The sequence below is a fragment of the Oreochromis niloticus genome, linkage group LG17 (assembly GCF_001858045.2).
Source record: "Oreochromis niloticus isolate F11D_XX linkage group LG17, O_niloticus_UMD_NMBU, whole genome shotgun sequence".
Classification (NCBI taxonomy): Eukaryota; Metazoa; Chordata; class Actinopteri; order Cichliformes; family Cichlidae; genus Oreochromis; species Oreochromis niloticus.
Window position 1 is genome coordinate 11,315,254 of NC_031981.2, and position 27,930 is coordinate 11,343,183.

Here is a 27,930-nt window from a genome sequence, read left to right on the forward strand (position 1 = left end):
TACACTCTCACTCACACAGTATATATCTCTGTCCGGAGCTCTTTATGCATCTCTTCTGTTTCACCATTATGGTTTCATTTAACTTAGCATAATTCCATGTTTCATTCTACCCACCATCCAATGATGGAGAACTTTAGTGTGTCCAAGGAGTCTACAAAATCTGAAAAAAAGCAAATGAAGTTGGAGTTGGCTGAAGAGGCCGATACCGCCACATGAATCATATTCATGCAACTTTATATTTACTCAACATTTTTCTCTCTGGTTTATCTCACATAACCACTGCCCTAAACCATACTTAATTTCCCCGCTATTCTACTTTTCTTACCCCCATTTTCCCCTCCTCTGTTCAACACAACCTCATATCATCCCCAAGCTAAAGCTAAGGCTTCCTTAGTGAATACAACACGGATTCTGCCTTCTGCCCATTCAGACGGCCTGGCTACTGAATGAGGGTTTTTGTCGTGGCACACGAGGCAATCACTGCCTTCTGATCCTCTTCCCAGGCCACTAATGGACTTTACTTCTCATTAGCTCCCATGATTTTCTGCACACAATTGACCAATATATAGAGAGAGACTCATATACAAATATGAAATGCACACACAGGCTATTAACCAACCCCGTAACTGTAGAGAAGGAATGGGAATTGGGGTAGAGGCCTAAGTAAACCTTGTCCACCAAGCACTTAGCAGAAGACGATCTACAGAAAAACAACTGGCTGGGAAGAATGGTGCACTAAAAGAGTCAAGAAACGAAGCATAAGGTGAAGGAGTGTGCAAGATGCTGGAGGACGTTCCCTTAGCAGAGTAACAGCAGGTGCTAATATAGCGAGACAAAGACACTAGCTCTCTTATGTGTGTTAAATCAGCCTCCTAGCCATGAGGTGGACAGCAGTGTCATCAAATACGAGCCTGCTGTCATCAGATCAGGTTATCCTATCGTTCACTCCGTTTATTGTATCAGCATAATATTTACACTGTGTGTGCTATACCGTCAGCTTCCCTGGGAATTAAACACTGAATGGATCACAACACACTCGGATACGTGCATGTGTGTTTTGCCTCCACTCTATACATTTAATTCTGCGCGTGTGGAGCAGCCAGTGCTACCATGGCAACGCATGTCTGGGCTTTTGCAAGCTAGTGTGGGAGCAGCAACACACACACACACACACAAAACCCAGGCAACTAGCAAGACTGCTGTGGAATACTTAAAAGTAGGAGAGCATTGACATTCTGGGAATACTTGCTGAGCACTGCAGCGGTTTAGACCACTGCCCAGGAATGAATGGGCGACTGGGTGGGGTTTGTAATGGCTACTGGCCAAGGTGATAATAGCTGTGTCTGCGTGCGAGTGTGCGCGCCTGTGTTCAAGAGTATTGTGTTTATAGCATAACAAGGAGTAGGCAGAAATGATAAACCACTGTCTACACACATGCACGCGATGCCTACCCCGTCCTAAAGCATATTTCATCATTAACTTTAAGCAGTTAATCCTCTGCTCCACTGACCACGGCTCAGCTCAGCCCATTTCAATAATCTGCATCTGGGGCTAACCAACCCATCATACACACACATGCACAGACAAACGCATACACACTTGCAAAACAATGACACAATCAACCCGTAAAACATATGGGACTGGTCCGGCACAATAAATATCTCAAGAAAAAGCTCTCACACCTGCACACATCTATCTACATGCAATCTATTGTGCTGACAGAAAAGCCAGCTAGAAAAAAAAAAGTTCATTTATTAGACGGGGGATACCGTAGACAGATAGCAAGGGGGGGGGAGAAATCCCATTGCTGGAGAGATGGGTAATGAGACAGTCAAGGCAGAGTAGGCTGTATTGCGCTTGAACAGAAATTGACAGGGGTTGAGTCAAAAGTGAGAGTTTGACCTTTCCCTTTCCACCAACAAACATTAACCATTCGGTGTTGAAATTGACCTGTTTTTTGCTCATGCCATCTCCCCTGACAACTTTAAATGACAGATCTCCCCGTCTCTATGCAACTCCTCTCCTTCAAGAAGCTATAGCTTTGTAAACTATCATTTATTCTCCATCTCGTAACCCTCTCTTTTCATTTCCTTGTTCCCTCATCAACAAAATTCTTCTTGGATCTTCTTCTTTGTTTTCTCTGCGTCTTCCCACCTCCTCTTTTCTTCCATTTTCTCCATCTGACTGGGACAGATTGAAATGTAGAGGCAGGAAAAGAGTGCTATCTGCCTATTTCCAAATTTTGTGAAAGGCTTTGATTGAACCATGCGTGCGTCCAGTATCTAGGACAGAGAAAAACATTTATGGTGAGCTTTTCCAACCTTCGCATGTACTGCCTCACTCATTTTTCTGTTACTTTCCATGTCAAGTTCAAGGTTAGCTGCTCATTGTATTGAGTGCCAATGCTCCCCCATTGGGACGGACAGAGGGGAGATGCATTAGCACCTCGGCAGGTGGCCTTCAATCTCATCTCTCGACTCTCTTTTCCCTCCACACGTTCTTCTTGTCCCCTAGTCCACCTCTCGAACCATGGCCCCATGGGGATACCTGGCCAGCCTTTGTCCAGTAGTGTGTAGATGGACTGCTAGGTGTGGGTGCAAGTGTTCACTGATGCATGCGTGCATGCTTATCCCAATTCAAACAATAATGTGCAACGTGTGAGTATCACCGATGTGAACCTCTTATGTGTAGTACGGCCAGATGACCATGAACTAAACCAAAGCCTGCAGGGGGTTAAGGTTTTCCCCTTGACCTGCTGGTGTCTACTGGCCTGCAGTAAATGGGTTTAAACCTTACCCCAACCACAGCCTTTTATCTCCATCATATCCCCATCTCCTCCTCAAGCCACAGGCCAATGAGCACACAAACTGACCGACAGACTGGCTGAAGGAAGCCATATGGTCCATTCACTTCCAGTAGCAGGAGGTAGCCATCAAAGAGCTTTCACAGCAATTCAATTCAGGACATACAGAGGGAGTGAGAGAGATGAAGGGAAAAGGAAGAGGGAACTTATTAAGAGAAGGGCAAACAGAGGTGGCAATAGGGAGTGAAAGCAAAGAAACGAGGAGAAAGCAGTTGCAAGTGTGCTGAAGAGTGCAGAGGAAATGCAGCTTTATAATAAAAACAAAACATGGAAAAGGGTTCCAAGTTTTACGTTTTGTTTGACACAGTAAAAGCTAAGCATGGCTGTAGTTGTGGGCATATACAAAACCCCACTGTTTAGTAGTACTGCTTTCTATATGATAACATGATGGTGTTATCAAAGTCCACTCACACTAGACTCTGTCAAAACAGACTTTAGGCAATACAGCCACTTAGCATTAATGGGCATCTAAGGCAAGTGCTGATTTGTGTGAATGTGCTTTAATGTGTGTGCCCTTTACAAGCACAGAACCTGTATATGGAAGGAATATGAGTGTGAAGTGAGAAATTCAAGCTCGCCCTTACATCTTAAAAGAACTGCTACAGAGAAGAAAAAGAGTAAAACTGATACTGGCAAACCCTTCTCTCCATACTCTGGTCACCTGCAACTGATCTCCATTTTAGTTTGAAGTTAAGGTAAAGTTTGGTTAGTTATGCATTGTCTTAGTTCAGGATGAGTTTAAGAGCTTGATAATAAATTATGCTAATGAAAATCTAATCAGCACAGCCATGGCTTATCTACGTCTGTGCTCTGATCCGCAAGCCTCACATTATACTAGCAAAATTTTATTCCAACCTCTATTACATTAAAGTATTTCACAGGCAAATTGAATTTAATTCACTCAGCGCCCTGCCCAGCCCAGCTTCATGATGTCATAAACGTGAGCCTGTAAACACTAACATTTAGCTCACCGAAACGCCACTCCATTAAACCCGATCCACTCTCTTTTACCGTAAATGCTTATATTTACACTGGGTGATGTGTTAGTCACAAGATCATAAATAACAGTGAAAAAAAAAAAAAACTGAGGCTGAAAGACAGACTGAGTGAATCCCAGAAGAAGGAGGAGGGGGCTGAGGGGTGGAACAAGTGAGGTGGGGGAGTGTGTATAAATCAACATCCATTAGCCGAGGGGTTATAAAGTCACTGATGAAGGAGGTGGACTGAAGCTCAGACTTTTTATTGTCTTGTTGTTGTCTTTTATTGCCTGTGATGTCATCTAATGGTATACAGTTAATGACATGGGAGGGGAAGTATATACATGGGAGGGGAAGATGTGGCTGTAATAGCCCAATGTGTGTACAACTGTGTTGACACAGCGTATTGATCACCTTTGTGTGTTAGGTTTTGAAGGTTTTTTTTCTTTTTGCCTGAATATAATGAATCTGAACAATCTGAGTTTGAAAGAAAACAATGCAAAAGACCCTGCAGACTGGATTCATACAGGAATTTAGTGGAAGCAATATAACATAAACCTTATAGAAGAAATAGCATTCAATTTGCCTGTGTGTATCAGCAGAAGACCTTTCAGCAGTGGGTCCACGTTCTGATCTCAGTAGTATCTTTGTTTCCTCTGTTTTTCATCCTTCTACTGTCATCACACAAACTCTCTTCCTCCTTTTATGACTTTCATTTCTGGAATACAGCTCATCTCTGTTCAGCCCCTGCTGCTCAACCCTACCTCGCTTCCCTCACTCATCTCTCCTGCGCTCCTCTCCTTCCCCAGGCCTTTAAGACTCACTGGCCTAACCGCCCTCTAGAATTAGTCTCAGTCATGGCCTTATAATACATATGTGTGTGTGTATATGTGTGTGAATGTGTGGGGAAGTACAGTGAAAGTACAGGTTGCTACCAAGTTCTATCACACCTAGCAGCAGTGCATCATCCCATTAACTCTGAAAAGGGCTACCACACGCAGGAGGGCACAGGGGCATGAAGGGAGTCTAAGGTGGTAACCACAACACTCCAAAGCCCAGCTTATCCAGTGCTGTTTAACTCTGAGGAGACAAATCTCGTTGAGTTAAAGGCTCTTCTGTCACACAGAGTGTGACATGTTCTTCTAAGACAAACAGTTATGGTCACAAAGACACTCACAAATGCCCTGGTTAAAAGAATTCTAGAAATATTTAGAGAATATTTTTGTATCCTAAGATGACTACAACATTCAGTTACTACACACACAGATGTGAGAAAAACCCTAAATTATAAAGGACGGGAGTGACTCATAGTTCCTTTCATCAACAGGCTATGAATTTGCCTAAATTACTTAATAAATGATGTATTTAATTTTATTCTGATGACTTAATTTGCCTCGAGGAAGAGCTAAGAAACTTCATCCAATCAATTCTGCAACATGCTGATCTGGGCTGTCTAGCAACTTCTGCAACATGCTGATGTGTGCTACAATCGGCCCCCAGGGCTCTGGATTTTATACAAGTCCAAAGTGAGGGAAAAGTACAGCGGATACCACTGATACAGGCGAATACGAGTGTATGTGTGATATATGGTGCAGTGGATGAGGAGGATGTTGAGAGATACCAGATAGGCTTTACTGTAGGAATAAACCCCCAAAGGGGCACGCCTGATCCCCTTTCCTCAAAACACACACACACACACACACACACACACACACACGCACGCACACACCACACTCGGTTTCTCTCTACCGTAAAGTACACACACTTCCTCCATCCGCTCTCCCACTGTTTCATGTACACACGTACACACAAACACACACCTCTTCCTACTGCGAATACAGCCGAGTCAGCTGATTTGCCTGAAAGTCAATCTGCCTTCTTACTACTATCCTTCCTCCAATCCAGTAGTCCCCAATTCCCAGCCCTTACTCCACATTCTAACTGAGAGAAAACAAATCTCTCCCTCTATCAATTCAACCATCTGTGCTATCTTTCAACCTATATTTGTCTCCCTTACCTTCTTGACTTGACCGCTTTTTGTTCCCACGAAGACCAGTGAGTGGTTCTTGTAGACGTAGGCAATGACTGAGGACATTTTGTCAACGGCGTCAGAAAAGAGAGGCTTGCCTCTCACCATCTCAGAGACGCCCAATGGAGCATTCATGTCCAGGCCACAAAAGTCGTCGTCAATGGTCAAGAGCTGCAAGGAAAACAACAATTAGCACAATCAGATTATTTTTAACCCATAAAAACTAAAACAGTGCTGCATGAGGTGCTCATTTGGCAAACTCCTATAAATTCATATCTTAATTTCTCGTGAGAACAAAAAAATACGACATCTGACTGTAAAGGGTATTTCTATAAGGGAACATGAACAGGGTGGAGAAACATTTTGGATGCGAAAGATCATCTCTGACCATCGGCTGGTCCACATGCCACAAGATACAGCAAATGTGGGGAAAAAAAGAAGAGACGAGGATGGGAGAAGACTGCAGTCAGCCTCAAGTTCTGTAATAATGCCAGAGGCTGCTCTGTCAGGCACAATTCCCTACCGTCCACCCAATGCAACAGCAACTGTAGAAATGCCTGTGCAGCAAGATATCCAATGTGAAGTGATTCAACGTGAACTGAGTTTAAAAAAAGAAAAAAAGAAAAAAGGAAAAGCAGTGCTGCATTATCACAGGGCTGTGAGGCAAAACACTGCAATGCATTTAAATATATATAGAAACTGATTTAGAGCAGGGAGAACTACAACTCTAGACGAGGTTCATCTGTTACGCTTTCAGTGTAGACATGCCGCTGTGATTTTGTAATTACATGTAGATAGGTGTGCTTCATGTCCTACGCCTCTCTACACTTTATGTTTGCGTGTATGTTTAATCCTGTCAGCTGGTATATTTTCTGCAGTCACAGTGGGCAGAATGACTTATAGGTTTTGATAAGAGAACAATGGCGTGGTGGATTGGTCGTTATTCAGAGCGCATGGGTTGAAACACTCTTTTTCAGTTTAGGACTGATTAATCGCTCCGTAATGTCGTGGTTTGCTGCAGGGTGAAATGCAAATGCACGTGATACTGCTTTCCTTAAAAAGAAAAGAAATTATCAAAACCATCAGTAAATTTCATTGTTCATGATATCCACACTTTACTGTATTGGCTGTATCCTGAAAGGTCAGCCGTTAATTGTGCAAATAGATTCCCTTCTTTGACACTAGTGTCCACACCAGAGTCGACAAAAAAGCAGAGCAATGCCTTATAGTCAATTTACACTAGGCTGTGCACTGGTAATTGTACAGTTGGCTGAAAAGGATTTCAAAGTTATTTGGTAATAAATCCAAAGGTGAAGCACCAGATTCAGCTGCATTTTGCTGGACGGTGCTTAAAGATCCGTAATTTAATAAAAATGTGTTTTTATGTACTTTGAATGTCGAAATGAAGCTTGTTAAATGGAATATAAATGTACACTATTAGTCCAGTATTAATAATTGGCAAAATGAGGTTGATGGCATAAAATAACAAGAAAACAAAACATTTAAAATCAAAAGGTTTTCATGGTAAAATAGCAAAAGGATTATCCTGGCATGCAACGAAAATCCAACTGAATCTTCAAATCTAGAATTGTGAACTGTCAGGTGAAGGTCCCTTTGATGGGCAGCATCATCCTTTGCCCCATTTTTCCATTTTTCTTACTGGAAGTGCACCCTTTGGGCTTTCGAGAAATCCTGCAACTACTGGGTGTCTCCAAACAAGCTGTCACTAAAGGCCATCATCATCATCATCAGAAGCCTCACACCAAGCCAGAGTGGAAGTGTGGGATCTGCTTTCATTAGACAAATGGAACATGGCTGCTCTAGGCCACAAGCCTCGGGCTATAAAGTGGGATTGTATAGAGCGGTAGGAACGATCGATAGAGATGACCTGAATTTAGGTCAAGATCATGCCATATGGTTAAAGGGTTGAGATAAGGATAAAAAGGGACAGGAACAGTGACAGAAAGAAAAGGGGACAAATGACAGATACCAAAAAGACAGAGATGCCAAAGAACCTAAACAAAGACGAATATCGGAGCACAGTGAAAACATACAAGTAGAAGACTTTTTCTCCATTTTTTTTTCTCTTTTCTTGCCTTTCCTGACATGACCTTTTCAGAATGAGAGGCTGCCAAGAATGCACTCCCTGTCCTCTAAGTCATGTGGTAGCACTATGCTAGACTAATGGTGCTCCAATGAAAACCAGGGTCACTCCTTAAAGGGTCAACTGCCACCCTTCAAACCCCTCCTATTTTTCTTCAGTAATGTGTAATGCAGCTTCCTTGCATCAATTTGTACTACTATTACTCCTCATCTATGTGACAGGAAGAAAACACCCTCTAAATGCTGCATCATGCTTGGGTTCAAAGGTTAACAGAGTCTATTAGAAGCAATATGGACTGTGCTTTGTAGAATTTCAGGCTTCAGTGATTGGAAACTTCCTTGGACAATGACTAAAGTGCAGCCACTCCTGCAAAGATTAATCATGTTTCATCAGTGCAAAAAACATCATTCACATCTGTGCATCTGTGGGTGATGCATGTGGAAGAAGACGATGTGTTTACGTGTAAAAAATGAGCATCTGTTTTATCATTTCTTCCCTCTAACGCACGGTTACTTATTTTTCCTGGTTGCCAATCATCACTATCTCCATCCTCCACTTTGAAATCTAATGAAATACATTTTGTCTGTCAGTGCTCTCAGGAAGAAGATGCATTTTTATTACACAACCACCAAAAATGGCATTTCTTACTGGCAAATAAATAACAATATATAGCCCATGAGACTGTCTGCCGGTGCCGTCACTGCTTCTAACATGTTTTATTCCTCCTCTTTTTCTCAGCACACCTCATTAATGTCTTTTTTCCCCCTCGCATATTTATTAATTCTCAATGGACCTTCTTTTACAATGTGTTTCATCAAAGACAAGCGATCACCTTCGGTTCATTCAGTATGGGCTCACTCTTGATCCCAATATCTCTTCTTTTCTGTTAACAAATGAGTGACCCAAAACATTGAAGAAGTTTCCGTCCCTCCAAACATCTCAATCCATAGGAATAGGAGGTCTAGGATTTAAATCAAATAGATACACAGGTAAATATAGTTGAATGTGTCTGAAAATGTGGTACCTGTTTGAATAAGCAGGCTACTGTAGCTACTCAAAAGCCTCAAAAGTAAACAAACTAATTTCTTGCTCAAGCCTGGCAGGTAAGTCAGCCAGCATCCCACAGCGTAGCAACAGAGGAGAAAGATAGAGGGTTCCTCCCTAAAGACAGAGGGACAAGAGAGCAGAGTCTCTGTATTTGGACAGAGGCCAGGCACTGAGGCAGAATCAGGTCACTCTCAGCCATATCCATCTCTCTGCTTCTGTCCGCCTGCCAGCACCAGTACAAAGAGAGCTCTCTTCTGGATTGTGCAGAGGGATCAGTAGATACAGAGTGGAGAAAGAGAGAGGGGGCAGTGAGCGCACGCGAAAGCGAGAGAGTTGCTCAATGCGATTAGTGGGGGACTGAAAGAGATCCGCTCTCCAACGCTCTCTGATGTATGGCCTAATCTGGGCTTGCGCTGTTGTGAGGGCCCATTCCATCGGCTGCAAGTTCACAAAGTTAATGGCACACGTTAAACCACAGAGATGTCACTTGTCACTACTCAACCACTAAAGGTTCCAAAGAAACAATTTCTTGCAAATTTAGCTTTTCTTTTTCATTATCATCCTTCTTCTGGCACAATTACTTCCCCCATCAATCTATTTTTATCCCTGAACATTTGTTGACTATGATTAGCTTGTTTTACTGTAAACTTCCTGATTATAACATGGGGACCATTCTCTCACAAAGAAAGACTGCAGCCAATGAAAAGAAAGTATCATAGGAGTTGCTCTTTGCATAATTAGCCACTTGGATATCTGGTATTTTCCTCTTGCCCTACTGTGCTAAATGACTAACCTGCCAGGATGATTGGTGGCATTAGGGAATTATGTCATGACTAAGTGGGTTTGCAGTGTTTTGGGATTTTTTTTTGCAAGATAAAATGTCAACATTTGATTTTTCTATAATAAAACATTATTTCCTGTATAACTCCTGCAGCAAGAGGAGTTTTAGAGTAAAACATGCAGCGCTCACTGCTTATACTTTAATTTCAGGTCCTTATGAAAACTTGTAAATGCAGTTCTGCAATTGGAAACAATCTAAAATTTTGCTTTAAGTGTTTGAGGATTTTTTTTTGTATGACTGGGTCATGAGTAACCATTTATCTCATTTAAAAACAGACTTGTTCAGATCTCTGTTTATGGTTTGCAGTAGGAGCATTAACTGTAACTCACAGTAGTTCTGAATGATGATGGTACTTGTATCTTAGGCAAAATAACCATCATTCAATATTACTCTCATCCTGTTAAAGAAAAACATCTTTATGACTAGAGTAGCCAAATGTGCACTACTCCCAGTCCAGATTCAGAATAGGAGAGGCATTGGCAAGGGGCAAGTTAACGTCCAAAAGAAAAATATAATTTTCTACCAGGACCAAAACCACCAGGTAAAGTATATTTATATACACAGAAATCGAGTCTGTTAGCTCAGATGAGCCTACACTGTTTGTGTGACTAAGGGTGAGTGTGTTTCACACTGTGCTGAGACACAGTCTATCCAGTTACTGACCCGTGTTGGCCTCTATTGCACTTGTGACCACCACATACACACACACCACCACCATAAAGTAAAGGCGCATGTACTAACTACAAAACTCAATCTGAAACTTTGCTAAAAAATATATATATTATATATATATATATTGTGCCAACATCCATGTTCGTTCTTTAGTCCAAATGTTGCATTTCTTTCCACAGATGATTTTTCTATTTCCCTCTCCTCAAATCTGTCAGTTTTGGAAACTGTCCAACCTTATGCGAGCTTTTTTGCTTTCTGATATTTGTTTCAGGCATAATAAGTGAAATAGGAACTCAGCGCCAAAGGGGAGAATTGAGAATTGCACAGCAAACAAGAGTTCAACACGTGGAAGTAAAAAGTAGTGACCCAGAAACGTAATATGCATTAGCAGAGGCAGGAAAATATATGGCTAGAACAATCAAAGGAAAGCAGGAATATAAACTCAAAAACTGAATTCATCATCTTAAAAATAAATGTGCAGTGTAGTTGGAGTGAATCTTTCTGATGGCTGAGGCTCATTGCTTTTTGCTGCTTTGTTAAGGCATCCACAGGGCATTCCAAAGGAGACAGCTTTTTTTCAGTTCTCTGACTGAATCATGTTCAAAATTCAGTCTGAATGTACAGGTGTCGACATGGACTACAAGAGCTGTCACAAGTAGCCTTATCTTCCTCTTTGTATAGGACCCTGGGGACTTTCTTGACAACCAGTAACAATGATTAGGACTGAAGATGAATAAATATGTACAGTGCATGAGTGAATACACCCCTGTGTAATATCACTTATATGTCAAATGATTCCAATTTGTAATGCCTTACAGTGATTGCATTTGATGTTAGAGAATGAACAGTAGGAACCAATTAAAATATATTAAAATATATTCTTCAGATTTTTTTCCCCATCTTTTCTTTGGGTTGGTTTGTTCTACTGTTCTCTTCAAAATACCCCAAAATTGTTCTATTTAATTCAGGTCATGCAGCACAGAGCACTTGGACGAGTCATATTTCCCTTTGGTCTCCTTTAGAATCTCGTGTGATTTTGGCAGTGGGCTTTAGATCATTATTATGCTGCAATATTTCTTTTCTGCAAAGCTTCTAGAGCAGCAGTGTCCTCTTGTCAGCCAGTGTTTTGGTATATCCATGGGCATGGTGTCATCAGCACCTTAAAGCTCACGTATCACTATGTCATCACACTCTCATTTCAGTGCTCCCCTGCCGGTTAGCCCAGGGGCAGATTCAGGCCCAACATGTGGGTCAAACAAAGCTATCTAGGTCTTATATGATCAAACAATGGGTCCTGTAGTCTTCTGCCTTTCTTCCATATTCTTAAGCAAACTTTAATCTTGCAGTTTTGTGTATGGAGAAAAAGTTTTACGTTCACATAGAAGCTGACATTAGGCAATGTTCTTCAGACTGCATGAGCTGTCGAGGGGAATCCAATTTCAACTGATACCTCCTGTGCCAGGTGTGAAGTACTTGACCATCAGTTTTTGAGAGACTGTGCAGGTATTGCACAGAGCAGCTCTGATTACAGGTACTACAGCTGTAATCTAAACCTCCTGATTATAGACATCTCCACTGATTTTGAGTTGATCACTAATCTCGCTATCCTATCCTTTCCATCAAAATCAACATCATCGTGAGATTTCTTTTTGCATTTATTTTTCATGTGGAATCATGATGTAACCAAGTCCATAGACAAAGCCCTTAGGTACAAACTAAGAAGAATCTGGTGATTGTAATGTCGACAGATGACAGTTTTCCATAAATAAGTTGTTTTAGTGTCAATATTTATGCCATAAAGGGGAATGCAGGTTTTAAGAATTTACCTCGTGCCTCCTTTCCTATGGGTGTATTTTTCCTAGGGTTAATTTTAACACATGTGAAGTTAGCCTGACTATTCTTTTACCATAGAACCTGTGTATCTCAATAGACCTGCAACAGACAAGCTTGCCTTGACATAACAGATCTGATCGGGTTAATAAACATTAAACTACTAGTAAAGCAAATCTGAGCAAACTTCACTTTAGCATGGATAAATAAAGAGGACAGCTTACTTTTTAAGTGATCAAGAAAAACAGGGGTATTTATTTTTACTGCACAAAGAGAGGTTGGTTTTTTAAATCTTTCTTTCTTAGGCATTTTTTTTTTTATTGCTTAGGAAATGCTCTACTTTCCAACTTTAAAATTTTGCCACTTAAATGTAATGGATAGGGTTTTACTCGTGTTTGTTGTTTATACTGACATGACATCAATCTTTATAGATCCTTGCAGTTACAGAATCTGAAATGCAAAATGATGGGAGAGAGTAAGTATACATTAATATTAAAACATATGCTGTTGCAAATGCGTACATTATGAACACATGCTTGCTGGGGTGTGCCTGAAACAAAGTTGATTTATTTGTGTGTTCTGCTGGCAGGTTTCAATAGGAGGAGGCAGGCTTTGATAAACCGGTGATATTTTGTAAATTCATGTTTGTGGATGCTTGCACCTGCCAACTGTTAGCTGAGCAGTTACAACAGATAATAAATATTGGTTAGGGAAAACAATCAAATGAGAAGCTAACGAAACAGCGTGACAATTTTTGGAATGAAACCGAGACATCGCTAAAGCAGAGCCAGAAGTGAGAAAAGGTGGGAGAATATTGGAGCCGAAATAAGGTGCAGAAGTGGGGGAGAGAGAAAAAAAAAAAAATCACTGAATATCATAAGATAGGTGCTTCAGATAACTCCCTAATCCGTGTTTTCCTTTTCACTATGCACTGGCGGAAAATCATTTTCTTTCTGGAATGATTAATGGGAAGATTATTTTCACTCAAAACTGATTTTGAAAAAAGCTGCATGTATTACCAGCAGCAGACAGCTCATGAGGTATGAGCTACAGCCACTAGTCACAGCTTCTGCAAATCAGTGCAGCAGCTACATTTGCTGATTTCACTTGTGGATATGTTAAACTTGTGCTGAACGCTCCCAATAAAAGGCATTAGACAGTTACATTAGAGACAATTGTATGCAAGAGAGCAAGAGAGTGCTGGGTTCCCTCTCCCATTGATTGCTGCCCTGGTGAGGGTTTTAATCAAAGTCGGTCCCTCTATTTGACAAAGTCTCACTATGTAGTGGAGCTCTGAAAGTGTCACATGACCAACATGACATGACCTTCTGTTTCCCCCGTGATGGCCTCAATTATAGTATAGCTGTGTGTTGTTTAGTTTGGGAGTTTAATAGAGTTAAAATCCAAAGCTCCTTTATCTTGACAGGAGAGCAGGCTGCTTATAAAGAAAGCTGTCTATTGAGGGGATAAGCATTTCCATCATTGATACATATTTTTTATGGATCTAGTCTCATATTTTATCTTAGCGAATATTAGTGCTGAGTGCTGATATTTGGGAATATAAGTAAAAATATTGGGAGCAAAAGGAGCATAGAGAATAGTTTTAAAACACTAGCCAATGAAAACAGCAGGTATAAGAAATGAAAGGTCCCGATTCAGTCAGCATTTTCAGGCCGAGGCCATCCAGCATGGTGTATGGTGAAAGAAGCAGGAGACACTTGTTTAATCACAGAATAATGATATTGTGATGGATTCTGACCTTTAGCAAGTCGTATCATGTATGGAGATTTAATTAGCGAGACAGCCAGCAAGCAGGATAGCGGATATGTGGATGGAGTGGGGTGAAGTGGGGCGTGGGGAAGGAGGAGGGGGAGCAGTCTGGAGGTCCTTAATGAATCCACTAGCCCTTCCCTTCCTGAGGATGTGGCCTAGACTGACTCATCAGCATCAGCAGCAGCAGCAGCAGCCAATAACTGATTAAGCTCCGCAATCAGACAGAGGAGGGATGAAGATGACCAGCACGGGAAACAACATCATTCAGAGGTTGGTCAAACACAGAATAAAACCGAAGCGAGAAAAGTCGATAACCTGAAAAGTGAGCATGGGGGGAAGACGGAGACTGCAATATTGCAAGAGTTCCTTTCAAGTGAAGGATGAAACAGGGGAGCGATGAGCACACGTGATGGGGGACTGTGAGGGAGATCAAGAAAAAGACTAAAGGAAACAGCGGCGGCCGAGTAGAATAATCTAATTAATTGGAGTGAATTCAGAATGTGAAGTCGATAGCACATGACAAATGTGAAAGAATAGCCCGTGGCATGTTAGTTAATGACATGTAATTAATGATCATTAGCAAAAGGGATAAGGGGATGACCGTGGCCTGCCAGCAAGTTAGAGACGACCTTGCGCTTTTCTCGTCCGTGGTTCGAGGGTATTCCTCTCTGCACTTGTGGAAAACACTGTAAGGGGAAATAAAGGAGACGGGGGTAGAGACTCCAAGACAATGAGACGAAACAAGGATGGTAAGTATTTCTATTGGGGGACAGGCAAAAGGAGAGTGGCATGTGAAGCGAGCAATAAGTCAAGGATGAGTGAGAACAGAGCAGAGAGTGAATTTACTGCAATCCCGCTGTTTTGTTGTTCTGTTTTTTCTGCTGACACAGTGATGGGAACAGGAAGCTTTTTCCTTTTTTCTTTTTTTTATAGGTCACATGCCATTTCACTATGATCTATGGATGCAGACCCTTTGCAGACTTATACTGTTGAGCATGCATTATGTGGCTCAGCCAAGCATGGCCATTTGGGGTAGAGAGGAATCACCCCCCACCCCACCCCAGCCACACACACAGTTTCTAAAGCTCTCTCACCCTCTCTGTAGATTCCTTTCTTCTCCTCCTTTTCTCCCTCTTTGCATCTTTCTCATTACAACATAAAGCCTCTTAAAAATGGCATAGGGAATCAAAGGTCTGAGGAAGAGTAAGCATTTTTATACAGCCCTAGCCTCACCCTGCATCCTGTTAATGTGCCTTTGCACATTATTCACACTTAATATGTTGTTACAAAACAATGAAGAAAATATAGAAATCTAAATTTTGCATTGCTGAATAAAATGGAAACTAAAAACTGCAACATCCATAATATGAAAAATAGGTTTTGCTATTAATTTAATAGCAAAACTTAATAAAATAAGTAAAATCAAAGTGGTTGATCAAATTTCTATTGTTTTCATAGATTCCAAATAACTATGCTTAAAAGGAAAATGCATGTAATCAAAACTTATTTAACAGTTGTGAGTATAATGTGATGCTACTATATGATTAGTGCCACTAGTATCGAGTGGACATTGTGGCAATGCCTGTGATGCATCTTTTCTGGCATAGAGAGTGGTTAGGTTTATCCACATTGGCTGAGAGCGTGTTTCATCCATATCAAAAGTGTGTGTACGTGTGTGTGCATGCGCCAATGTGTTCACATTGGTCCATACAGCCAGACTACTCTAATGAGCCTTGGGGCTGCTCATCCTCTCCCTAATTGGAGGAAAAACATATCATGTTGGAAATACGACAGCGTTTGAAAGGGAAAAAAGTATACGAAAAAGCGAGTAGCAGGGAACATAATGTGTGAGAAAGAGGAAAATAGTGAATAATGAAGAGGGCAAGATAAAGGGGCATACCCACAAGGCTCCTTCTCATCTAAGTTCCCTCTAACAGTAATGACCAACACATCGTGACATGCAGGCCACCACAGGGAAAAAAAATTACTAAAATTGAAGGAAGAAGTGACATTTTTGCTCCCATTGGCTTGATTGAAATGATCTGCCGTTTTAAAGGACCAGAATTATTCAGGGGGGGGGTTCTCCCCCTCAAAAGCTGCTACTTTTTTCTGTTGCAAGAGGACACTGACCAGGGCAAATTATACTAAACAATATCCCCATGTAAAACACCAAAAGCTAGGAAAATATTTCTAACAACAAAATAGTGGAAATGACTTCCTGTGGGTCAATGAACACTCCAAGATGTCAAGGCACTGTTTACATGATGTGACCCACGAATGTTTTAAAAATCATCCACAGAACCCTTCAAAAGGGTTCTATGAATGAACAGTATCTACAAAGACACCTGGACAACTGTCCATGTAAACTCACCAATTATTTCATTAGTTACATCTTGCAAGTACCAGATGGCCTTCAGAACTGCCTTCATTCTTTATGAAATAGATTCAACAAGATGTTGGAAACCTTCCTTGGGGATTTTGGTCATGACACACAAACATCGTGCAGTTGTTCCATATTTGTCAGGTGCACATCTCTAATCCAAATCTCCTATTCTGCCACAGCTCAAAGATGCTCTACTTGATTGAGATCTGGTGACTGTGGAGGTAATTTGAGTACAGTGAACTAACCAAACCACTTTGAGATGATTTGATGTGGTGTTGTGATGTGGTATGTTATCCTGATGAAAGCAGAAGATGGCTACACGTAAAGGTCAGCACAAAAAATGTTTTCCAGAAATTGAACCAGACCTATTCTTTCATGTTTATCGTGGGAAATTTTGGCCCTCCTATTCAAATGTTGTAGCAGAACTCAAGACTCATCAGACCAGGCAATGGCTTCCAGCTGACAGAACGTATCCGATATACTTCAGTTAACACGTTGTGCAATCAGAGATGTTCTTCTGCATACCCTGGTTGTATTTCAGTTACTGTTGCTTTCCTGAGGGCTCAAAACAGTCAGCCATTCTCATCTGACCTCTGACATCAACAAGGCATATTTTTTTAAACACAGAACTGCCACTCACTGGATATTTCCTCTTTTCCACAGTAAAAGTCGAGCAAATCATTTTTCTTCCCTGTTGAGATGCTCAATTTGAACTTATATAAGCCGTCTCGACCATGCCTACATGACTAAATGTGATGAGATGCTGCCATGTGATTGGCTTATAAGATATTTGTATTCACAGTCAGTTGACTGGGTGTACTTAAAGTGGACGGTCTCAATCTGAATTCTATAGTTGGTCCAAAAAAGATTAGTAATTTATCTATTAGATCAATAACAATTTTATCGAGGAGAAAAAAGAAAAAGTGTGAAGTTATCCAAGCCAAGTAAACCAAAAAGATTATAAATATTTGTGTGTGCAGTATAGTATGAGCCTGAGTCACTATTGTACACCCAAGGAATGCACCAATTAGAATAGATATGAACAAAAAATTTCAACTATGTATCTGAAGATATCTGATTTCCCTTGCTGTCATGCATCATTTAACCCAGAAAGGATCTAATCTGGAATTAATAAGCAAAAATTCATAAAAATGAGCCACAGGATATTACAAAGAATACCATCAATCACAGGCACAGGTGAAAGTTAAGTTTGTTTACAAGTCTTTAGTTTTAGATTTTAAACACATAATCTTTATAAGTCTGTGACTCATCTGCATATTGTGTGTATATACATTTTAGTAGGATTGGTTAAGTCTTTAGCTTCAGCTCTAGCCCAGCTCATTTAGATTTTCCTAAATCTACCAGCAAGCATATCACATAAGAATGTAAGCATTGCCATTACTTTATTAGAAAATCTTTCTGCCGTTAAAAGCCTCCATTTCCATCTCTCCAGTAGCCGTACTCACAAGTGTGGCTGCACATGTGTGTGTATGTGTGTGTGTGTCACAGCTCATCTATCTCCTGCAGAGTCCACCGTCACTTGTTCAGCAGGGTCTAATTTATGCGCTGGCGGTGGCGCATGCTGAAATGGCATCATTTCTCAGCGCTAACCCCTGTGTGCTCCCTCACACTTCCTTTCCCTGCTGACAGCTCCACCCTAGGCATGATTTATCAGGCCCTCAAGCAGCAGACAAAGGTGCCATGGCACGTGTGCTGTGCCACAGAGGGATTAATAGATAAACACTGTGATTCCAGAGCCAAACACAAGAGAGGGTCAACTTCATAATGTCTCGATGCAGTGCCCAACTGAGGTCAGAACTATATGGTGTGGACGGCAAGAGGAAGTTTATGTTCCTTAGATGAAATAGAGTTGAATTTGTTAAGAAATAGTTATGTAAAAAAGATCAAACATTATTACTTTTATTATTAATTTCATTTTTGGTAAAATATTATTTATATTTTGAGTTTTCGTCAGTACTCTTGATACAAATTTATAGTACATGCTTCCTTGGGGGCAACCATCAACAATAAACCTTTGATTTAGACACTAAAAAATTGAAATCTTTAGTTTGGTTTTGTCTTCACCCATTGTTTATGACCTGTTAAAAGGAAAATTTGGCAAGTGAGCACATGTTTTATTTAGCAATGCTTGCCATGTAGCAAAAGATTACAGAATCACTCTTGTGAAGGTAATTTTCTGTTTCTTCAGGTTCGCAGCTGTTATTAGCAGAGCAATATGAGATCAAGAAAAACACATGAAACAGCGTTGGCTGCTTGTGAAGGTGGTCTAAACATGTAACAGCCAATTTAACCTTGTTTTTTATGTGCACAAAGTGAGAAATCAAATGAACTGAATCACTGAATTTGTAATGCTGTTATGGAGAATGGAATTATGGTAATTTGGCTGAGCATTCAGCTGCATTGTTTAAAGGGCGAGCGGATTAAAAGAGGCAGTGGATGGTTAACATCTCATCGTAATGGGATGGAGCGTGAACCCACCCAAGAACACAGTTTTTGTGAAGCCCTCCCACAGTGCACCCAATCTCATTATACTAACACATGATAAAACCTTCAAAATTCACTTTCCTTAAAGGTAGTCACCTGTAAGGCTCTTCAACAGGAAAGTAATGAAAACGAGAAATTGTCAGTGGTTTGCTTTACTTCAAACACTTATGTCCTTTTACTAAGACTGAAATGTTTGAAAGCTAATGTCCTGGACTGGATTATAGCACCGGATGCCATAGAACAAAATGCAGCATATAAAGTAGTTTGTACTTGTGTGGGTACAGTATGTGTGGAATAATTAGAATCTACTGTTACAGCCTTGTTTTCTCTATCAGCATCTCACTGCCCTTGTACTGTCATTAAATTGGTGCACCGACAAAAGTCAGTGTGTGCTAAAGTGATGCCTACCGCACTGCTGCAGGGAATATCTTTGACTTTCAGCCAAGCCAGGTCCAGGGTGCCCTCTCCCTTGTAGCAGGACTGTAGCCTTTCCTTGATTTTCTCATTGATCTTGCGCAGAGAGAAAACACACAATGCAGAATCCTGGGAGGCCTGGCGTGGACGTCTCTTCTGGCCCTTTGAGAATATGGCGAACAAGACATCGTCATCTGGTGCCACATCTAGCGAGCGTGCCAGGATAGCACCAGCTTTTGACAGGTAGGCTGCCTCAAGTAATCGGTACTCCACGTTGTCGCTAATGCATCCAATAGGCACCTCCACATAGGAGTTGAATGCAGTGTCTGCCTTGCAGAGGCGGACTATCTTAGAAGTGTAGACCTGTTCTCGACCAGCAGAGGACGATCCAGTGGTCGGCCCACCTCCCATTTCAGGCTGCAGTGTCAGAAAGTAAACAAAGTTCCCACTGGCAAAGCCATAAATGTAGTAAATGTCAAAGTCTGGGATGACAGTGAAGGTATCTGAAGGGATTTTAATCATAGAGGCCACAAACTCATCGTGGAAGACATATGCAAACATGCCGTCCTCCTCTGAGTTTCTGGCCAACTTACGGCTAGAGATGGTAGGGAAGTATTCTGGCTTGCCATCCACTGCTGTGGCTACAAACAGCATGTCTGGAGAGGCGTTGCCATAAGAAACAATGACACCAAACACAGAACCACTCTCATTAACACCAGAGAGGTAGTGTTCCTTCTTGTGGAAGGGCTCTCCTAGTTTAAATAGGTCATCCAGACGAAGGATTTTACAAATGCCCTGGTAGAGACTGCCACAAGCCAGCAGCCGGTTCTCCCGATAGTCCATCAAAAGCATCTTGTTGACATTGTTAGTGAGTGTCAGTGGCTCACTGCAGGGTTGGACAATTCGTGGTGGATAGCACTTGCGATTGTCTTCATCTGGGCCAGTCTCATGGGATTTTTGGACCTCTAAGTTTGGGGACAGTTTGTATATGCGATTGACGGCTCCCAAATAAACATTGCCATTACGATAGTCCACAGCCAGGTGATTAAATGTCCACTCAGGATTCTCTGCATGAAATGATGCATACTCCTCCTCCTGAAGTAATGCTGTGATCACTTGGGAGCCAGCGGTATGAGTCTGTGGAGCTTGCACCACTGTTTGTGATGTCACAGGAAGCACCAGACTAGATAGGAAGCAGCATAGTAAGAAATAGGTCCGTATCCTAGTGAAGGACGTCATGGCTGCACTGAGGGTGGGACTGGTGAGGAGAGGGACAGAGGCACAATCCAGTACTGTTGGCCTATCAGGATGAAGCCTCTCTTCAGATGGGAGACATCTTGTACCTAAAGAGAAAAGAGACAAAAACCTAATGAAACACGGCAACATGAACATGCAAGAGATTGTCTTCAAGGCAACTGTCACATTGTGTTGATAGTTATTATGTTCTAATTTTATCTGGCACAGATAGGCCAGAACATCTTAATGAGTAAAACAGGTGAAGAGGCCATACATCTGAGACTCCAGAGCAATTTATAAGAAATGGGCTAAACAGAAAAAAAGAAATGAGGCTGAGGTACTGCAGCATTCTAAAAAGCTAAAAAGCTGGCATGTAGACACCACTCGGGCGAATAGGATCATTTTGGGGCGGGGGGGGGGCGCAGAGAAGAGAAGTAAAGCATCGTCTCAGAGGAGGTGATCACGATGGCTCTGCACCATCTCTCCGCATGCAACCCTGCCCCTTTCCACCCCTCCTTGCTTTTCTGCTCCACTCGCCATGCACCTAATTGATTCTCCCCTTGGAGTAGCAATTTGCATGCTTTGGCGATTTCTCTCTTTTTTCCCAATAGGGCAGCTCACCTGCTGACACTGCTAGCAGAGAGTAAAGGACCATCTCTCCCTCTTTAAAGCACCTACATACACACACACACACACGTGCTTTCACACACAAAAGGCCGAAAAAGGTACAATTAGGGAAAAAATGCAAGCGGTTGCAGAAATAAGCTTCCCTGTGGTCCTCAGGTCATTTGCACACTCAGCATTGCACATGCAGCCATAACAAACACACACACTACATGAAATCAAACGACAATGAAACGGACGCACGATGTAGTAGGTAGAGCTTTTATAGCTTTAGTGTCAAAGCACTCAGCACACATTAAGACACACACCTGCACAGATTATCAAAAAGAAAACACAGCACTTCCTGGAAACATGGGGGTCCCCTATGTATGTTCTCTACACCCAATGCAAGTTACAAGCTGGGTATTATGACTAGTGATAAATACAATAACAAAGTCCTGTAGCTAAAATTACCACATATTAAACTCTACAATATTAGCTTCATAGCATAGTGGTTTGATCCCAGGAGGAGACACAAATCCCTCTGGGGTTGTGTCAGTAAAGACATTCAGTGTCAAAATCTGCTAAATAAAACATGCTGAGCTACCTGCTGAGGCAACCCCCTGTGAATAAGGGGACAGCCAAAAGTAGCTTCACTAAACTCCACGTTACTGAATCCAAACTGCCGGGATTGTTTAAAAATATAGGGCTGTATTTTTCTAGCATACACCAGTTTGTTACCAAGAGTACTAAAGAGATGAGTATGATAAAGCAACACCTAAAAAAGCAGCACAAAAAACATCATCTTCTCTTATCATATTCAATTTATAGCAATCTGTGCGCTGCTGTCTGAGCGTGTCGTGTGAAGACACGAAAAAGTCTTGACGTGTCACTCATAGTGAAGTTGAAGTAAAATGCGAGGGCTTGTCTGTCACACTTCATGCACATCTTTTGCCTTAAGAAAGGCAGGTTTGCAGAGCAACAGCACAGCTCTGCTCATTGCAAAGTTTTTAAAATAAAGATAAAAGTTTCAGTATCATCTGCACTTGTTCTTGTTCTCCAACTACTAACAACACATTTTCCACATTGCTACTATAAATTTGCAGACTTTAAAAATCTGAATTTTTTTTGGAGGCCTTTTCCTTCAAGATCATTATGGACACTTGAATGCATAAACGATAGTGTTACCCAACATTATCTTGCCATGGATCTTATTTTACGTCCATACTCGAGCAATCATAAGTCACGGCGGTGTAAAATGCAACCTCACTGCAATCTCACCAATCTCCCCTCTATCTCCTGGCAGGCAGAGGGAGAAGAGCAGAACCTCTCAGCTCATGATAAGAGGACCAGAGAGGGTGATGAAAATGATAAAAACTGATATAGAGAGGTGGCATGGCTTCAGATGTGTGTGCAAAGAGCAATCATTACCATAGGTATGACAGAGACATAAGACGGGACAGAGAAATAAGCGGCCAAGACAGGAACATGGAAAAAAAAAAGCATGCAGTAGATTCAAATTCAGGGACAAACACAACAGATATAGAGTGACCAACACTGCATAAAACATTATAAACAAATCTGATATCTGAAAATGTAAAAAAAACAAAAACAAATATGGCAGTTGGAACAAAATAAAAAAATAATTGGAGAATTTATTTATTCATGTATATTTTTCTGCAAGTGCTAAAAGCTTTCCACTAAAAAGTCCTTCTGACTTTTCCAGGTCTTTATAATCTATAATCTATAGTTATATGTTATATATAAATAGACCGAATCGAAGGTGGCAAGTTGAAAGGAGACTAAATGGGGAACAAAAGAGCATGAAACATAGTGAGAAATAAGGGGTAGATGCTTTTATATCACCTTCACATCCATCATGAGTAAAAAATACAGCATTCGCTCACAAATGACATCCCCCCCCCAAAAAAAAAACAATGAAAAAAGACTGTAGAAAGAAATTTAGAAAGAAATTTAGTGCTTTCCAATTAAAAAACAATACATTTTGGGGGAAAAAAATCTTCATCAGCAGTACCCCGAGATAACAGTGTATACCTCACAAATCTATTGCTGAAATGCAATTATACTCACTGACGGGTGGGGCAACCTTGTTTAGATGCCGTTTGTGAATGCCTGCTGTTGATCAAGGTCCATTAATTAAAGCCTGCTTTAGTTCTGAGTGTGCACACTCACACACCATAGTTCATCTTGCTCTAGTTATGTGCCATTATTGTCCGACTTTTCCCTTTACTGCCTCTGTATGCACGCTCATTTTAAACCTAGGTACAACAGGTGGTTAAAAGAATGAGAAGTAATTATGCTTTAGAACAAGTCCAAATTTACTCCATGACAGCAATAACTTCTTCTCAACTGTTATGGTTGCATTGCTAATTCAAATGTGTTACATCTACAGATATGCAAGCAAATACAGCAGATAGGATGAGAAAAGGTAAAGGAGACTTGAAGTTATGTGACCTAATTGTGTGTCTGGCTGCTCTAGGCTATCTGTCATGTACAATTACACTACAAATATAAGTAAAATAGCACACACACTGTTGCACACAATCATGTGTTCGCAGCTCCGTAGACATCAAAACCTGTTAAAGAATTCATGATCAACACTCTTTCTCCAGAACACACTTCCAGTATCGCTGAAGCTGTGGGCAAAAAACAACACTGCATGTGCGCGCCTGTGTTTGTGTGCATTATCTCCATCTCTGTAACTCAAAAACAGAGTTTAAGCTCAGCATTCAGAAAAATAATTGGTATGTTTCCATTGTCTCACTTTGCTTTGCCTTTAAAAGCTGTCAGGAGCCAGTCAGAGAAGAAATCACATGATTACTGTAAAACAACAACGTAAAAGGGAAGACATACTGAAACTGTCATTTACATTACATTCATGCATCTTCACAACTTAATTGTGGTATCTTGTTTTCAGGGAAACTGTTGAATGAGAAGAGGAGATGAAAGAGGATTGAGAAAACAGAGTTTCTCAATATCTGTGCATCCTTGTCACGGCTACACATCACAACTATGCAGGCAAACAAAAAAAAAAACCAACACATTTGGTTGAGAAGAGTTATACCTGCCTTTCATGCACACAGTCTGAAATTTTTCCTCAAACCTCAAACAACCCACAGACAGGAAGTAGCGATGCACCAATGTATTGACCAAGCATCAGCACCTGCCCTGCATATCTGCCCTGCAGGTATGAAATTTTGTTTCACGTCAACTTGCAAAAGCCAATGTTCCAAGATAGTATGATAACTAAGAAGTAGTATGATAACTTAACATACTATCTTTGAACATTTCGGTTTTGCAAATTGACGTAAATCAAAATCTATCCATCTTTTTTCCACTTATGCACTTCAGGCTAACTTTCACACCTATAACTAGTTTAGAACCACCAGTTACCTCTCGACATACTTTTGGACTAAAGAAGGAAGCTGGAGCACAGAGAGAACCTATGCAAGAGTGGGGAGGCAAGCTCCACACAGAAAGGCTTGGATCAGAAACCGGGACCTTTCTGCTGTGAGGAAGCAGTGACCACTGCACCATCGTGCTGCCCAATTAGTTAACATATAAGTAAAAATGTCATTTTTACTCATGAAATAGATAACAAGAAAAACAAAATAAAAATAACAAAAATACATCTTATCATTTGATGATGTAAAGCTAATTTCAGGGACAACAATGTTAAGCGAAACCATTATTGATATGACAGGAGCCATTTTGCTTTGCAGACGACTGTGTAACGGAGAGGCCTGGCTAGAGATGACAATTTAAGGAGACAACAAAAAGCAAGCCTCAACAGAATAATCTTCTACTATTTATAGCGTGACAGGGGGCATTTATGTTGAAGAAATGACTTGGAAATGAAGAAACTGTCAAAGCCTTTGGTAAACAGCTTAACTTCTCAAAGAGTAAAAATGCTCAAAAAAATAACTGACATAGAAAAACACTAAGTCAAATGGGATTAGGAGATTATGAGTGAGCAACATGGGGAGTAATTATAGATAATTCATTATATTCTAGAGAAAACGATGTTCGCAGATTGTTTGGGTAATTTTTCACAGGATCAAGGGGGAGGGGGGGTGGATGAATGACAATACATTTATCAAAGGAACTGGCAGTGATGACAATGATTAAAGACAAGAAAGTAGTTTGTTCACTTGCTTGAAATGTAAAGATGATGATGATGATTTCAGAATGGACAGATGATTTTAAATAATCATCATCCTTCTGTGGCTTTGGCTTAAGTGGTAGTGGTGTTAGCCATTGCTCAGTCCATTTGTGTCCCCTTTTTTCATGTAATATTGGTGTGTATTGTTCTGATTTATATCAGCTGGCAAGACTTGGTACAGCAAGGATGGTGTTACAGACTAAGGCCCCTATAAGCACAGCATCAGGCTATACATCCACTCTTGCCTGTCCACTCAATCTGACTGCACAGATCTATGGGAGGCTGTTAGTGCTAATGGTCAAGGAGGTTTGGATTGGGTGTGAGATGTGATGTACTGTACTGTAGTAGCGGAGTGAAAAAGGGCACTAGCAGAAGTAGTGGTTGCGCATAGCTGCACTTGTCATATTGTTAATAGCAAAGTGTATGCATTTGTGTATGTATGAGAACCAGTGTGGGACTGGAACTTTGAGAGCACACAGATGAGAAAGACAGGAAGAACAGAAAGAGACAGTGACACAGAGGCAGATGAAGAAAGAAAACTAGCAGACAGAGATGTGTGTCCCAGATCAGTGGCTGTACTGACTGGAGTGGAACTCTCCCCATATTAAACATCGCCCCCCCCCCTCGAAAACTCAACCCACCCCTCTCCCACGCTGAGCCCTTGTACTGATCAGAGGAATGAGCGTCACTCTGCATTGCAGCCACACACTGGGACTGGAAGAAAACATAGCGTTGCTGCACTCACCCAGCAGAACCCACAAATTCACAAACACACACTCGCGCACACCCCCACTCCAATCAACACACACAAACCTCTGGACCACAACACAGCACGACATATGCTCTGACTTTACACTTCTGCATAAAAAAATCATACCAACACTGCAAATGGAGAGTAGCAATGCTGGCAAATACCCAGCTACACACGTTCAAACTGAAAAACAACTGTGTGCAAGGTCTGTTGATATGTTGATGTATATGCATGCTTTTGCACTTCACATTTTCATTTCTACGATGTTAGAAATAGTATTAAGAAAATGAGCTTACAGCTTGACCATCTTATCACACAGTTAATAACCCTTGCTCTTTATTGCTAGTTCTGACAATTCCTCAATTTTGTTTAAGGTATGACAGTCTCAATTTGTGTTTTGATACTGTTATAACTTGACTTTCATTGGAGATTTTCATTTTTTGAAGAATTGTATACACATATGGCCACATAAAGTCTCCATTGTCTCCATCTTAAACCTAAAATATCAAATGAGCCACAGCTGATTTGTTTATATTTTGCTTAAAAGGAGCCAGATTTTCCTGTTATTTTTAGGGTGGTCTTGAGCAATATAGCCTCAAAATTGCATCAAAATATTTCAAGGAGATTTTTGATAATGATATTTCTCATTCACTGCAATCACTGATAAAAAAAAAAAAAAAAATTCATCAGTGATTACAGCTCGCAGGCAGCAGCCTTTATTAGTGCAAATAAGGTGTGAATCTATTGCCACAAGGTGCCAGCAGGAGCAGCAGCGTTATAGTGCAGTTGTAGTGACACAGCATTATATACAGTAACACATTAAAACATAAATGAAAGCACAAAGGCAGCCTAGGTAGTGTTTTCAATGGAAATTAAGGTAAAACTTAGCAATGTTTGTAACTAGTTGAGTAGACATTTTAAAAATGCTGCCCCTGCTAGAAGGTGCCAGAAATAGTCGTCCGTTAAAGGTGTTATTCCTATTTTATTAATGTACATCGACAACTACCAGTTTAACAATGTTACGATGCCACCTCTTGCTCTCTCAGTGAATGAAGGTTGTAAATGAGGAGAAAGTAAACAGATAGCAGTCATGCTAACCAACGCTCTTCTGCAGTATTTTCATGTAAAAAAAATAAATAAATTAAAATGACGGCTGCATGTAAATTTTGTCAGAAATTTTGCACTGCATTATAACGAAGCAAACAAGGCAACACTTAACCATGTTCTGCAGAGGGATGGGAATGCGAGCAAGGGAGAAAACTAGGCTAGTGCTGCTAAGGTTAGCAAAACTTTGGATGTTATTGAAATAACTCCCTTTGTTCATCGGAGGCTGATGTGCTACTGTTGCTGTCAGATATGCCTGGGCTTATCTTATCGTTGCTGTGTTTGCTAGGAAATATAAAGACATGGCATCTCGGTATCATTGATATCATGATATGACATTTGTTGGCACGTTTTAATAAATCCCTACGCCTATTTCTTAGCAAAATGGAAAGGTTCAAGATGTTTGCACTGATGTGTACACGAACACTAATGTGTACAGAACACAGACAGACCCGTATGTATGGCCATGTGTGCAAAGGACCTTAGTTCCCCAGCTACAATTACTTGTTTTAGATCCAGGAGGCAAACCTGCTGCAGCACTTCTGCACTTTAACATATAATAACATGTTGCTTGTAAAAGAAACACAAGCTAACAATTGTTCCTATTCAAACACA

At 40.9% G+C, this 27,930-nt stretch overlaps 1 protein-coding gene across 6 annotated transcripts in view; it reads right to left on the reverse strand.

The window, feature by feature from the left end:
* Positions 1-27,930, reverse strand: part of plxna4 (plexin A4) — a 244,786-nt gene that overhangs the window by 196,882 nt on the left and 19,974 nt on the right. For all 6 annotated transcript variants that reach the window (XM_003445006.5, XM_019346942.2, XM_005451648.4 and 3 more), the window contains exons 2-3: positions 19,433-20,781; positions 5,858-6,040 (exon numbers count right to left, since the gene is read on the reverse strand). In XM_003445006.5, coding sequence (XP_003445054.1) covers positions 5,858-6,040; positions 19,433-20,677 — 1,428 coding nt within the window. In that variant the 5' untranslated portion in view covers positions 20,678-20,781. The remainder of the gene's footprint in view (positions 1-5,857; positions 6,041-19,432; positions 20,782-27,930) is intronic.